Source organism: Mirounga leonina, unplaced genomic scaffold (genome assembly GCF_011800145.1).
Source record: "Mirounga leonina isolate KUSES-001 unplaced genomic scaffold, KU_Mleo_1.0 Mir_166, whole genome shotgun sequence".
In the NCBI taxonomy this organism is placed as follows: domain Eukaryota; kingdom Metazoa; phylum Chordata; class Mammalia; order Carnivora; family Phocidae; genus Mirounga; species Mirounga leonina.
In genome coordinates this window covers 32050753-32063883 of record NW_023270418.1, presented here as the reverse complement: position 1 = coordinate 32063883, position 13131 = coordinate 32050753, and the positions used below count along the sequence as shown (strand labels likewise).

General features: G+C 56.9%; 1 protein-coding gene across 1 annotated transcript; it reads right to left on the bottom strand.

Moving 5' to 3' along the window:
* Positions 1 to 8283: 8283 nt before the first annotated feature.
* Positions 8284 to 11944, bottom strand: TMEM151A (transmembrane protein 151A). The gene is made up of 2 exons (XM_035012389.1): positions 11870 to 11944; positions 8284 to 9615 (listed from the first exon to the last, which is right to left on the bottom strand). The coding sequence occupies exons 1-2, from the start codon at positions 11942 to 11944 to the stop codon at positions 8284 to 8286; spliced, it is 1407 nt and encodes a 468-aa protein (XP_034868280.1).
* Positions 11945 to 13131: the final 1187 nt, after the last annotated feature.

Sequence of the window (13131 nt, the reverse complement as noted above, 5' to 3'; positions counted from 1 at the left end):
AGAGAGCACACGCAGGGGGAGCTGCAGAGGGAGAGGGAGAAACAGGCTCTCTGCCGAGCAGGGAGCCCAACACAGGGCTCGATCCCAGGACCCTGGGATCACCACCTGAGCTGAAGGCAGATGCCCAACCGACTGAGACACCCGGGTGCCCAACTTTATTTTTTTTTAAGATTTTATTTATTTGAGAGTGAGAGAGACAGTGAGCATGAGCAGGGGGAAGGACAGAGGGAGAAGCAGACTCCCAGCTGAGCGGGGAGCTGGATGGATGTGGGGCTCCATCTTGGAACTCCCGGGATCATGGCCTGAGCCGAAGGCAGATGCCCAACCAACTGAGCCACCCAGGCGGCCCTAAGGTTCTTAACTTTAATCACAGCTGCAAGTCCCTTTTTCCATGTAGAGTAACATGTTCACAGGTGCCGGAGACTAGAGAGTGGACACATTTGGGGCCACCATTCTGCTTACCACACTTGGAGACCAGGAAGATCGTTCTAGATTGGTGTGAGATCCCACTAGCCACGGGGAACAGGTCCTGCAGTGGAGCATCCAGTAAGTCCGACAGAAGAGAAAGCCCACTTTTGGTTGTTGGCTTGTTTATGAGAGAGAGAAACTGCCACCTGAGAGCTTCCAGCCACTTTATGCTGCAGTCCAGACAGCTGGGAGAGCCTCCACTCGGAGGGGCCCTTGCTGCCTGTGACCCCCCAACAGTCATTCCTGGCCATGTGGCTGTGTGGCCAGAGGGGGACGCTGTGCTACCATAGCAATGTCAGGAGACATTTCCGGCTTTGGACTTCATTCAGGAACCATCTAGACCACCCGCCCTGTGCCTCTGTGGCCATCCCTCTCTTGCGGGCCTTTGAGGTTTTTTCCTGCCTTTTTTTTCTTTTTAAGATTTTGTATATTTATTTATTTATTTGAGAGAGAGAGTGAGAGTGAGCAGGAACCAGGGAAGGGGCAGAAGGAGAGGGAGAAGCAGGCTTCCCGCTGAGTAGGGAGCAAAACACAGGGCTCCATCCCAGGACCCCGGGATCACGACCTAGGCCAAAGGCAGATGCTTAACTGACTGAGCCACCCAGGCGCCCTGACATGTTGTGCTTTTATAACACATACACTGAAATTCTTCTACTGAGGGGTGCCTGGGTGGCTCAGTCGGTTGAGCATCTGTCTGCCTTCGGCTCAAGTCATGATCCCAGGGTCCTGGGATCGAGCCCCATTTGGGCTCTCTGCTCAGCGGGGAGCCTGCTTCTCCCTCTCCCTGTGCCCGCCGCCCCGCCGGCTTGTGCTCTCTCTCTCTCTGTCAAATTAAAAAAAAAAAAAATCTTTGAAATTCTTCTACTGAAAGAATTCAGTATTTTTATTTTGGTCTCTCTTTTTTTAAATTTTTTTAAAAGATTTTATTTATTTATTTATTTGACAGAGAGAGACACAGCAAGAGAGGGAACACAAGCAGGGGGAGTGGGAGAGGGAGAAGCAGGCTTCCCGCGGAGCAGGGAGCCCGATGCGGGGCTCGATCCCAGGACCCCGGGATCATGACCTGAGTTGAAGGCAGACACTTAACGACTGAGCCACCCAGGCGCCCCTATTTTGGTCTCTTTCATTTTACAAGTTTCAAAAATAGCAGTCAAAGAGAAGAAAAATACGCCTGTATTTTGGAGTAGGACCCCAGGTTACTGAAAACCAGTTGATTTGGGTCTGAGCTGACATTCTGGACAGAAACTCTTCTTTTTTTTTTTTTTAATTTTTTTTAAAGATTTTTTTCATTTATTTGAGAGAGAGAATGAGATAGAGAGAGCATGAGAAGAGGGAGGGTCAGAGGGACAAGCAGGCTCCCCGCCGAGCAGGGAGCCCGATGCGGGACTCGATCCCGGGACTCCAGGATCATGACCCAAGCCGAAGGCAGTGGCTTAACCAACTGAGCCACCCAGGCGCCCCCAGAAACTCCTCTTTGGTGGAGATGTACATACAGCCTGGGGCCCGTGGTGTGCATTTATCAGTTTGGCCAGTCTGTTTTTCTTTCTTTCTGTGGAAGCTGACTTCTAGGAGCTTTTTGCCTTCACATAACTGGGCCACAGCACTCCTTGCCCATGCTGACTCAGGGATGCGTCCAATTTTTGGCTGGACGCCTGATCCTCCTTACCCTTTCCAGATACACCCTGGCCACCTCAGCAATGACTTTCCTCGGGAGCTCCAGAGAATAGATGGCAGCGTGGGTGACATGAGAGAGGATGAAACTCGTGGAAAAGGCAGGGGCCAGCCACCTGGGGGAAGCTCTCGAAGGGGCCTTGGGTCCTGGGCCCAGATCTATGGAGGAGACACAAGACTGCGTGGTTTACTCTGGGTGGGGAGGCAGCTTACATTTCCCTGGGTGCCCTTCTTGGGCCCATTCACTTTCTGGGGATCATAAAGCTCCACCTCAAGTGAGGCCGAGTGAGTGGATATTTATGGTGTGGCCGGCACTGTTCCTGTAATTTTGGGCTGGCTGCTGGTGAAGCACGTGTCTGTGTCATATGGAGTGTCTATTCATAATTAATAATAATATTAGTACTAATGATGATTATAGCTGAATGTATTGAGCATTTACAATATTGGGGCCCCGTTTTAAGCATGGTACCGTATGATCTTATTCAATCCTTATGACAACCCTCTGAAGTCAGTAGTTTCTTTTTTTTTTTTTAAAGATTTTATTTATTTATGTGACAGAGAGAGACACAGTGAGAGAGGGAACACAAGCAGGGGGAGTGGGAGAGGGAGAAGCAGGCTTCCCGCCGAGCAGGGAGCCCGATGCGGGGCTCCATCCCAGGACCCCGGGATCATGACCTGAGCTGAAGGCAGACGCTTAATGACTGAGCCACCCAGGCGCCCCAGAAGTCAGTAGGTTCTATTATTACCCCCCATTTGATCTGAGAAGACTGAGAGAGAGGGTAAGTGGCTTGCCGACTCCAAGATCTGCATCTGCGACCACCTGCCTCCCATAGCTTTAGTTCTAACAGAAGAACAAATAATAAACTTGTACACACTTACATAGAAATTATTGCAAGGATAGCAGTGGGGTTGGTAGGGGATGGATTTAGACCGTCAGGACTCGCACACAAGCAGAGCCCTGAGTGGTGAACGGAGCAAGGGAAGAGCTAGGGGAAGGAAGAGAGCTCCGGGAGGTGGGACAGTGTGTGCCAAGACCCCGGGGCAGCAAGGAGCTTGGCTTGTTCTAGGATCAGGCACGAGGCCCCTGTGGCTGGGGCTTTGTAAGGAAAGGGGGGCAGGCTCCAGGTAAGCCTAGGGACATCTGCCAGAGTCCACAGGGATCTGAGGGCCGGGGCAGGAGCCTGGACTATATTTGGTGTTTGGAAGGGGGCACCAGTGTATGTTGAGTCAGGTGGAGATGTGATCTGATTCACATGTGAAGATGATGCTCCATGGGGTGAAGGGGATGAGTGAAAGGGAGGCTTGTGGAGTCTGTGTAGTCACTGGAGGAGGGCCCCTGGGCACCTGAAGCCAGGTGGTGGCTTGGGATGGAGAGGATCTGGAGACTGCTCAGGGAGCTGCTGTAGGTAGGAATCCCGGGTGGTAGATCTCATGTGGGTGGGGGGAAGGAGGTGTTCATGGATGAAATGCCACAGCTTGTGGGTCTTCTTCAAAATAACCCAGGTGCAGCAGGGAGAAGAGGGAGGTGTGTGTGCGTGACGTCAGAGTGGTCACGGTGGGTGATGGCTGCAGAGCTGGGCCTCATTGCACCCATCTCTCCACTTTTGTGATGCCTGAAATGTTACATAATAAAAAGTTAAGAAGGAGAAGGAGAGGATTGGCACGCAAATGTCTGGCTTAAGCAACGGGATGAATGGTGGCACTCTTTCCTGAGATGGAAAAGACACAGAGGGGCAGAGTTGGGTGCAGGTTGGAAGTCAAATGCTCTGTTTTGGCCATGCTGTCCCAGGCTTCAATCAGAGAGTAAAGGCAGAGGCCTCTGGGATTTTTGGAACAAGGCTCTGTCCCCTTCCTCGACATCATTCTCCTTTTAAGAATTCTCCTGACTCGATGTTGGCTGTAACAGAGACTGAACACGTGAACATGAGACAGCAGGAGACCAGGAGATGGGAGCTGTCAAGAAGACACTGGGGTTCGTGATTCTCTTCTCTACCTGGTTGTGCAGGCCCAGTGATCCCCCATCGTGAAGTAGAAGTGGGTCCAGCGTTTATCAACTATCCATCGCACACAAAAAACCACCTCAAAACTTAGTATCATGAAACAACAAGGATTTCTTATTTCTCACCAACCTGTAGGTCAGCAATTTGGGCTGGGAGCAGCCCGGGGATTCTTCTGCTAGTTACACCCGGGGTCATTCCTGTGGCTATCTATGGTCATCTGTGATTTGATTGGGTCTGGCATATCCAAGATGGCCTCATTCTCATATCTGGAAGCGGATGCTAGCTAGCTCTTGACTAGGGACCTTAGTCTTCCTGCACACAACCTGTCATCTGTCAGGAGGCGAGGCTGAGTGTCTTCACAGCGTGGTGGTCTTGGGGCTCCACGACACTACAGGTAGAAGTTGCAAGGCCTCTCAAGACCCAACCTCTCCAGGTGCAAACATCACATCCACCACATTCTATTGGTCAAAGCAAGTCACAAGGCTGACCCAGATTTAAAGAGCAGGGAAATAGATTCCACCTCTTGAGGGGGAAGCTGTGAGGAATTTGTGGCCATATTTAAGCTATCATGGGTCAGAGGGCCCCAACAAATGACCTGAGCAGATTGTTCTGCCCAATTGGCCCACATCTGTCACGTCACCACCTTCTTCCCTCAAAGGTTGGTGTTCATTTTGCAGACCACTCTGTAGATGTCTATCAGTTAAGTATGGCATTTGGCTCAGTGGCTGATTGCATTTTTGAAGATAGTCACTAGGATACCTCCTCTCCAACATGCCAATCTTACAATGTGATGTTGACAAGCTTCCATTGAGAGGTGGGGTCTTATATTTCCTCCCCTAGAAACTGGGTGGATCTTTTTAATAACCTTTACCAATAGAAAGGGTAGAAGTGGCGTGCGTGACTTCTAAGTCTAGATCATAAAGGGCAATAACAGCTTTTACTCTCTTGATACACTTGTCCTTGGAAACAGCCACCATGTTACGAGGGAGCCCGAGCTGCATGGAGAAGCCTTCTTTGGGTGTCCCAGTCAATAGACCTAGTTAGGCCCTCAGCCATCAGCCGGCGCCAACTGCCCAACATATGAATTAATGAGCCTTCTGATGATTCCACCCTTGGCTTTAGAATCTTCCAGCAGAGGTTCTAGATGTCCCAGAGCAGAGATAAACCATCCCTGTTTGCTCTGTCTGAATTCTTGACCCACAGAAACCAGGAGAGATAATAATGATTATTGAGGTTTTAAGCCACTAAGTTTTGGGGTAATTTGTTATGTAGTAGTAGATAATTAACATAGGATGTCAGTAGTAGAAACAAGAAAAAAAAAAAACGGTAGCTTAAAACAAACTAGAAGTTTATTTCTCCTTCTTATTGAGAACCTGGAAGTAGGCAACCCAAGGATAATATGGAAGCTCCTATGGTGTCATTAGAAGCCCAGGGTCTTTTATCTTGTTGTTCTGCTAGCCTCAGCACATGAGCACAATTCTCAAGGTCACATCCTGATCCAACATTGCTGCTGGAGTTCCAACCATCACATTTGCATTCCAGGCTGAATGCAGGATGAAACAAGAGGACCGAACTAGCCTTCACCGATATTATTTCTATCTCAAGGAGCATTCTTAAAAATCCTTTCCAACACCTTCTGCTTATATCTCATATCCTAAAATTAAGTCACAGCATCACACTATATGTGCAAGGGAGGCTAGAAATGTTGCCTTTTAGCTGGGCTCATTGCCATCTGAAGTAAAACTGGGGTTCTGTTGTTGAGAAGGAGAGGATAGTGGATCACAGCTAGCAGGTAGTTCGTGACTGTGGTGTTAGAGCAGGAGAATGGAAGAAGGAAATCTTCTTCATGGGCAGGAGCTGGAGCCAGGAAACCTCCCCCCCACACACACACTCCTCCCCCACAATGTCCATGCAGCTTCCTTAAATGCTTGGGTACCATAGTTTTTTCAATTTGCTTCTGAACAAAGAACTGACTTCACTCCCAAAGAAGCGAGGCAGTGATGCCCAGGGAAAGCTTTGGTCTAACACCACCCTCCCCCCTTGGCCAGCAGGCAGCTGGACTTCACCTAAAATTCTAGCATGTGGCCCTGACCTTGTCACTTACCTGCTCAGCCACGTTCGTGGTTCTGGTTTGCCCCGGCTTACGGACAAATTCTGGGTTTGCTATGGAAGGCCTCAGCCAACTGTTTCACAGCTCTTTTCTTCTTCCTCCTCCTCACACCTTGCTTCATGCCCTGCATCCAGGCCTTTGTGCGGGCAGTCCCACGGCCCAGAACACCCTCTGCCCCGTCTCTTCCCCAGGCGAATCCCACCTGTTCCCAGCACCTTCTAGAGCCACTAGTCCTTCTGGGGCCTTTGTGCAGGTGGGTGCAGCTCCATGCCGGGGCTTGAGGAGTGGCCCACAGGCTGGCTTCCACCCACACTTATCCTTCAGCCCAGTGCCCTGGCAGAGTGAACACCATGCATGGCCGTACATGGGAAGATGCCACTGCCAGGAGTGAGTGAGGCCCTTCGTTTGCCCTTGTTCTCGGTCTTCAGATCTCATGGGCTGATGTGGGGCTGGCTGTTTCCCACCCTGTATTCTCTGACATGCTCAACGCCCACTCCCCCAAACACCAGTAGCCATCGGGGGCACTGAACTTGCACCACAGACCATAGCTCTTTCCTTCCACTTTGGTTTCTTAGTCCTCAGCCTGCCCAGCTGTGGAATTAAAACCCCCACCGGGCTGGAAGACGGACCACTTGGAAAATGTGTTAGAAGTGACCCAGATACCAGTTGGTTGGAATCAGCTGCTCAGAGCAATTCAAACCTGAGTATCAGGGCCTCAGCTGGACAAGGGGGTTCCCTTTCAGCCTACCCTGTTCCTGGGAACACTGGAGCCCAACCCGGCATCCCCTTCCAGAACTGAGCCTTGAATCGCTGACCCCGGGTGACCCACTGTTCTTGTAGTGGCCTTGGACCCACCACTTAGGAATGCAACGTGAGAAGACCTTCCATTTCATACCTTTTATTTTATCTGCATCTTCTCTGCTTCCTCCCTCCCCCACTGGCCCCTGAGAGGTGGTGGAAACCCCAGTTGGAAAGGGACTATTCTCTCCTCCCTGGAGGAGGGATGGTGTCCCCTAGGCCAGGCCCCACCAATGGGAGAAGCAGGGGCCTCCATGGCAGAGCGGGTGCATCGTCCAAGAGGCTGTGGCCAAGGCCGAGGTCCCTCGGATGCCCTGTGGCCCTGGGCCCCGTGGGTCATCAGGAAGGTGAAGAGCAGAGAAGTCTGGGGGAGCAATGAGAGGGCAAAGCCTGGGTGTGTGTGCGTGGCTGATAGAGGCGGAGGTGGACTTTGGGGGGACAGGAGCAGAGACAAGGAGATGCAGGATCAAGGCAGGGCCCTGAAAAGGAACCCCAGGTCATCGGGGAGCTGGATGTGGGAGAGGGTACACCAGGGAAAATCAGGGGGCCCCGGGGGACAAGCCTTTGCTCCAAGAACCGGGCTCCCAGTACAGGGGCTGTGCCACAGAGTCTGATCGGGGACGACCCTGAGCAGAGACCAGAGGGCGGGCAGGGAGGGGCCGGTCAGGGAGGAGGATGGGGACCTGGGGCTGGTAGTGGGGCCAAGGCTGTGGAGCCGCCACATCCAGCTCCTCAGCTTCGTGGAGGCCAGCCCGACCAACCGGGCATGGCCCCAAACCACCAATTTGTGCTTCTGGGTTGCTCGAGGGCTCCCAATGTGGCCTCGGCCGTGCAGGGAAGAGCCCAGAGGCAGCCCTCGGCTGCATGCAACAGCTGTCCCCAGGACTCCTCCCCCATCCCAGGCTCTCTGGAAACATCCCCCCCACCCCCCCGACCCCGCCCAACCTGAGAGGGCCCTAAGCTGGATCACCAGCCGCTGCACAGGGTGGAACGTGGTGGTGGTGGTGAGGGGAGTCATGCTGGGACGGTTCACAGACTCCACTTCAGTGGGGGTGTCCATTCACCCCCAAAATGACCCTGGGTCACTGCGCTACATTCTGTTCAAGGACTCTACCCCACCCCCACCCCTCGTGTGCTGGTCTGTTTTCCCCTTCCTGTCTCGGACCGCAGCTACTCAGGCATCGGAGCCCATGGCGGGATGGTGGGGAGGAGGCCACTCCAGGGACCACGGGGGTCTCAGAGTGCACCCTGCCCGTCCCCCTGGCAGCCGCTATCACCATGGACAATGAGCACCGGGAAGTAAAGGGCGTCCTCGTAGCATGGTGGGCTTTCCAGGGGCTCTGTGTCCTCCCCACGGCGCCCCAGCGGCCCCCCGCTCAGGCTTCGGAAGACCCCCGGCGTGGCCCGGCCCCCAGCTCCCAGGGAGAGGCGGCTGCGGCTGAAAGGCAGGCGGGGCCCGCTGGGCCGGGCGGGGGGCAGCGAGCTGCTGCTGAGGGAGCGACGGCAGCGCGGGCAGCCCCGGAGGAAGGCGCCAGAGCCGGCGCCCATGACCACAGCCTCCGAGTAGCTGGGCACCAGCTGCCGGTTGGAGCAGATGTGCCACTCCAGCTCGGTGAAGTCCACCGTGGCCACGCGGGAGAGCGGGGGCCCGCTGGGCACGGCCCCGGGGGGCGGCGAGCTGGCGCCGAAGAGCTTCTCCACCTGGTAGTGCACGTGGGCCGTGCCGTAGGCGGCCACGACGCGCAGTGGCCAGGACAGCGTGGCCGCCGACACCAGCCAGAAGACCCAGGCGCGCGCGTACCAGGGCGGGCTGCGGGGGTCCGCGAACACCATGAGGGACTCGCGGAAGTCCACGTCCTTCAGGTGCATGCCCTCGCGGGCCTCCAGGTAGTCGTCCAGGCCCTCGTTGGCACTGAAGAAGCGGGCCCTCTGGGTGAGGTACGAGGCCTCGGCCTCGGCGCTGCCGAAGCTGAAGCACTTGGTGAAGCGCAGCCGCGTGGCCGCGTGGTCAGCCAGGCCCACGAGCTCCTTGGAGACATCGCGGACGCCGTGGGCGGAGTAGTCAAACTCGCCACGAGCCGTGCGGCTGTCGGCCCTCTCGTGGTAGACCTGCGTGGTGGTGTAGGCGTCGCCGTTCCGGTAGCGGGTGATCTGGCGGGTGCGGCGCACGTAGTGGTAGCTGGTGGCCTTCCACCAGACACAGGGCGGCGCCTGCTGCAGCCGGTGGATCAGGGCAAGCACGGTGTTGGCGTCTGTGCGCGGCGCCTGGCACGCCCGCACGTGGCAGTGCCAGCACTCGGCCAGGTAGAGGAGGTAGAGGAGGGAGACAAAGGCCAGCGGGATGTATAGGTAGCCATCGGAGCAGGGGCTGGCTGGGTAGGTGGGTGGTGGGCCCCCGGCCCCGCGGGCCAGGGCTGCCTCAGGCCCCAGGACCAGCCGTGGCACCGTGGCCAGGCGACACCAGGCCACCACGGCGCCGCAGGCATGGATGAGCAGCGTGAGGAGCAGGCACTTCCAGTGCGACTCTCGGCACAGGGAGCTTCCCAGGGACTGTTTCAAGGGCCGCTGCTGCAGGGTGGGCAGAGAGGGGGAGAGGCGGGGGTCAGGACAGGCCATCGGTTGGCCCTGCCCCTCTGCCTAAGCCCTTGGGAGGAGCTGGGGCTCTGCTCCCCACTCCACAGAGGAGGAAACTGAGGCTCTGAGGGATTGAGCATCTTGCTCCAGACCTCACCCTTCTGGCTCTCACAGTAGAGCTGCAGGATTCAAACTGGGGCCTCTCTGCCCCCGCCCCCGAGCCTGTCCCAGTAGAGGTGCCCCATCATCTCTCAGTCGAGGGCACCTAGGACGAAACAGACCCATCTCTGCCAAGAGAAGGAAGGGCCCCCTGAGGGGCCATTTAGAAAACTGATCTCTGGTCCCAACTCTGCCCCTAATTTGCTGTGTGGTCTTGGCCATATTCCTGCCCTCTCTGGGCCTTGCTTCCTGGACCTGCTGGACCTGTTGGCACGGGGTCCTAAGGGTGAAGAGCATGGGCTCCATGGCCCAGGATTCAGCGCTGGCTCCACCACTTACTGGATGACTTGGACAGGTCCCTCATCCTCTCTGGACCTCAGTCTCCTCATCTGTAAACTGGGGCTTTTGCGAGGTTTCAACAAGATCTTATGTGTGGCCTTCTCAGCATGGGGTCTGGCCATAGCAATAAATATTATTCCTGCTACCCTGAGACTCCCTCGGGTCCCTTGGTTCCACTTAGAGACTTGGGAGAAGCTTTTAAGTAAGAGAAGAGGAAGAGCTGAGAATGGAGGAGGTGTGAGTCTGGGGGGGGGGGCAGATGGAGCGTCGTCCTCCACTCCCCATCTGTGCTGCGAGGGAGGGGGTGGGACACAGCTGCTGGGCAGCAGGGCCACTCCTTGGCCGGGAGGGTTTGGCCTATTCCTCCTGGGCAGGGCTCCCAGCCTGGCCCCCACCTCACCACTAGGGTGCCTATGGAGAGAGAAGTGGGGGACGGGGGAGGGAGCGGAGAAAAGAAGGAGAAGGAAGAAAGAGGGGGCCTGCTGAAACAGCAGAGGTGGAGGTAAGGGCCACCTCTCCAACCCCGGCAACACCAGGTCTTGAGAGATCCAAGAGGAGAGGAAATGCCCCCAGCCCAGCCCAGGACAGCCTGCCCTCCCCCGCAGTCACCCACCACACGGACACATCATCACCATGACCTGCAGGGCCAGTCAGATGCACACGCCCACACGTCCACCCCCTACCCCATGTTTATCACAGACCCACCAACCACAGATGTGCACGCGGCCTGCTCATCCCAGACCCCGGGCCCTCACCAGCGCCCAAGGCACAACCCCTCACAACCATCACAGGGTGCTCAGGTGCACGCACTCACCCACCCGCACATACCTCACACAGACCCACCCAGCACAGGACACACACATGCATATGCCGGTTACACATTCACTGAAGCCCAGGTCCACACCAGACCCTCACCTGACCACAGTGCACATCCCCCAACCCCGCCCCTACTGCAACCTGAAATCACACCCCAGAGTCGACAGGAGAGACCCACCCACGACAGAACACGTTCACGCATCACATCAGCCAAGCCAAGCAGCCACCAGACCGTCACCTGACTCTAGCTCACCCGAGATGTGGGGAGCACGGACTAGCACTCACACACCCACAAGCACACTACATCCATCCAAACCCGTACACAGACCCACTCACCACCTATCACCCCAACACCCCACACAGGGCCCCACACCTCCGCAGATCCTTTTCTTGGCTAGGGCTGAGGAGAGGCCAGTCTGGGGGTCCCAGCCAGCAGGATGGGCCCTCGGGCCTCACCGCGGGGAGAGGGAGAAGGGGTACCAGATGCCGCCTCCTTTCCTCTTTCCCCTCCTCCCTCCGCTCCCTCCCCCGAGTCCCGACTATTGCTGCTGCATTGCAGGCGCCGCCCGGGCACCTCGTGAGCCGCTGGGCTGGGCTGGGCGGGGGGCCTGACCCCCGGGGCCTCGGGGGTGAGGGGCAGCGCTGCGGAATGAGCGCGCGCAGGGGCCAGGCGCTGACGTCACAGGAGGGCGAGGAGGGATGAAGGGGCTCCCGGGGCGGGAGTCGCCCCCTCCTCCCTTCCCAGCGCCCCCCCCTCGACCCCCCACGCGAGCCCCTCGGCTCGCCAGACGCCGGCTACCCTAATGACGTCATTGGCAACTGGGGTTTTGAGACTTCCCCCCCTCAGCGCCTGTCCCGGGGTTTGCCCCTTCCGTCGTCCCCCTCATCCCCGCTCCAGCCCTGGCTCCGGCCCCCCGACACACAGCGCCGGTACCTCCTCCCGCAGCGGCTCGCCGTCCGGGATGAACGCGGGCACCTCCCCGCTGTCGCCTCCGCCGCCCTCGGGCATGGTGTCCTGGCTGCTTGGGCGGCCCGAGCCCGGGCCCGGGGCATGATAGGGGGCAGCGCAGAGGGCTGCGGCGCGGCCCCGAGGGCGTCCGCTCGGCTCGGCGGCCGCGCAGGGAGTGCGCCGAGCTCGAGCCCGAGCGCGGCGGCGGCGGCGGCGGCGGCGGCGTTGGCGGCCACGGTGCCCGGCGCCCCGCCCTCCGCTGACCCCGCCCCCGCGGCACCCGCGGCGCCGCCGGCAGCGCCTGGTACCGCGGGCGCTACCCCCGCCCCCGAGAACCCCAGGCTGGCGGACCCAAGCTTGGGTTCCCCTCCCGCCGCGCTTGCGCTTGCGACCTTGGCCGAGTCCTTGTTCTTGGGGCCTGTTTCTCCTGCTGTAAAAAGATGGGGGACGGATCTCAAAGGTGGGTAATGCCCCCGGCGTCCTGTCTCTGCGGAGTAGGCCCAGGCCTAAGCCCACCCAGACCCCACCCTGGAAGCCTTGCTTGTAGGGGAAAAAGCAGTTACAACCCAGAAAGGTGTGATACGCCTCATTCGCTGGACAGAGGTGCTGGGCTTCACTTAAGAGCCCAGGCAGGTTGGGGGCCAGGACACCCAGGGTCCTAGGCTTCGTGACCTTGGGCCTGCACTCTCCACCCCAACCTCAGTTTTCCCACCTGAGAAACGGGAATAGAAAGGTGCACAAGCATTCATCATGAGGTACAGGGGAGTGGGATCTGTCCTTCATGGGAGGATGCCCTCCCAAGGACTGGTGGCCGCACTGCTGCTCCCTGGCCCTCAGGAGCCTCAGACCTTCACACCTGCCCCTGGGTCTGGGCTAGCCCTCAAAGTAGACAATTAGTTGGTGGGACATAGGGAGCTGCAATGCTAGGTGAGTTTTGGGTTGCTTTGCCGCTTTTTTCCCCCCCAAAGAGAAACTCAAAAAACATTCAGTTCAATATCCCTACCCATTTAAAAATGAGGTGATTGAAGTGATAGAGTAAAGGAGTGACCCAGGGCTTCATCCGTTTATTTATTATTTATTTATTGGACACAGATGTTTATTGGGTATCTTCTATATCCAAGTATTGTGTTGGCATTGTGAAGACAAGGGTAGGAGTGGAGAATGACATTGGCCCGGTCCTAATAGAATTTATATTCAGGGCAAACTGGTGTACCCAGAAGGAGCCTGGAACCCAGCTTCTGGCCTCA

What these genes read in the sequence shown, in the direction of transcription:
- TMEM151A (XM_035012389.1), bottom strand. Translation starts at nt 11,944, where the DNA reads ATGCCCGAGGGCGGCGGAGGCGACAGCGGGGAGGTGCCCGCGTTCATC. An exon ending in GCGAGCCGCTGCGGGAGGAG is followed by an intron (nt 9,616 to 11,869) that starts GTACCGGCGCTG and finishes CCCACCCTGCAG; the next exon opens with CAGCGGCCCTTGAAACAGTC.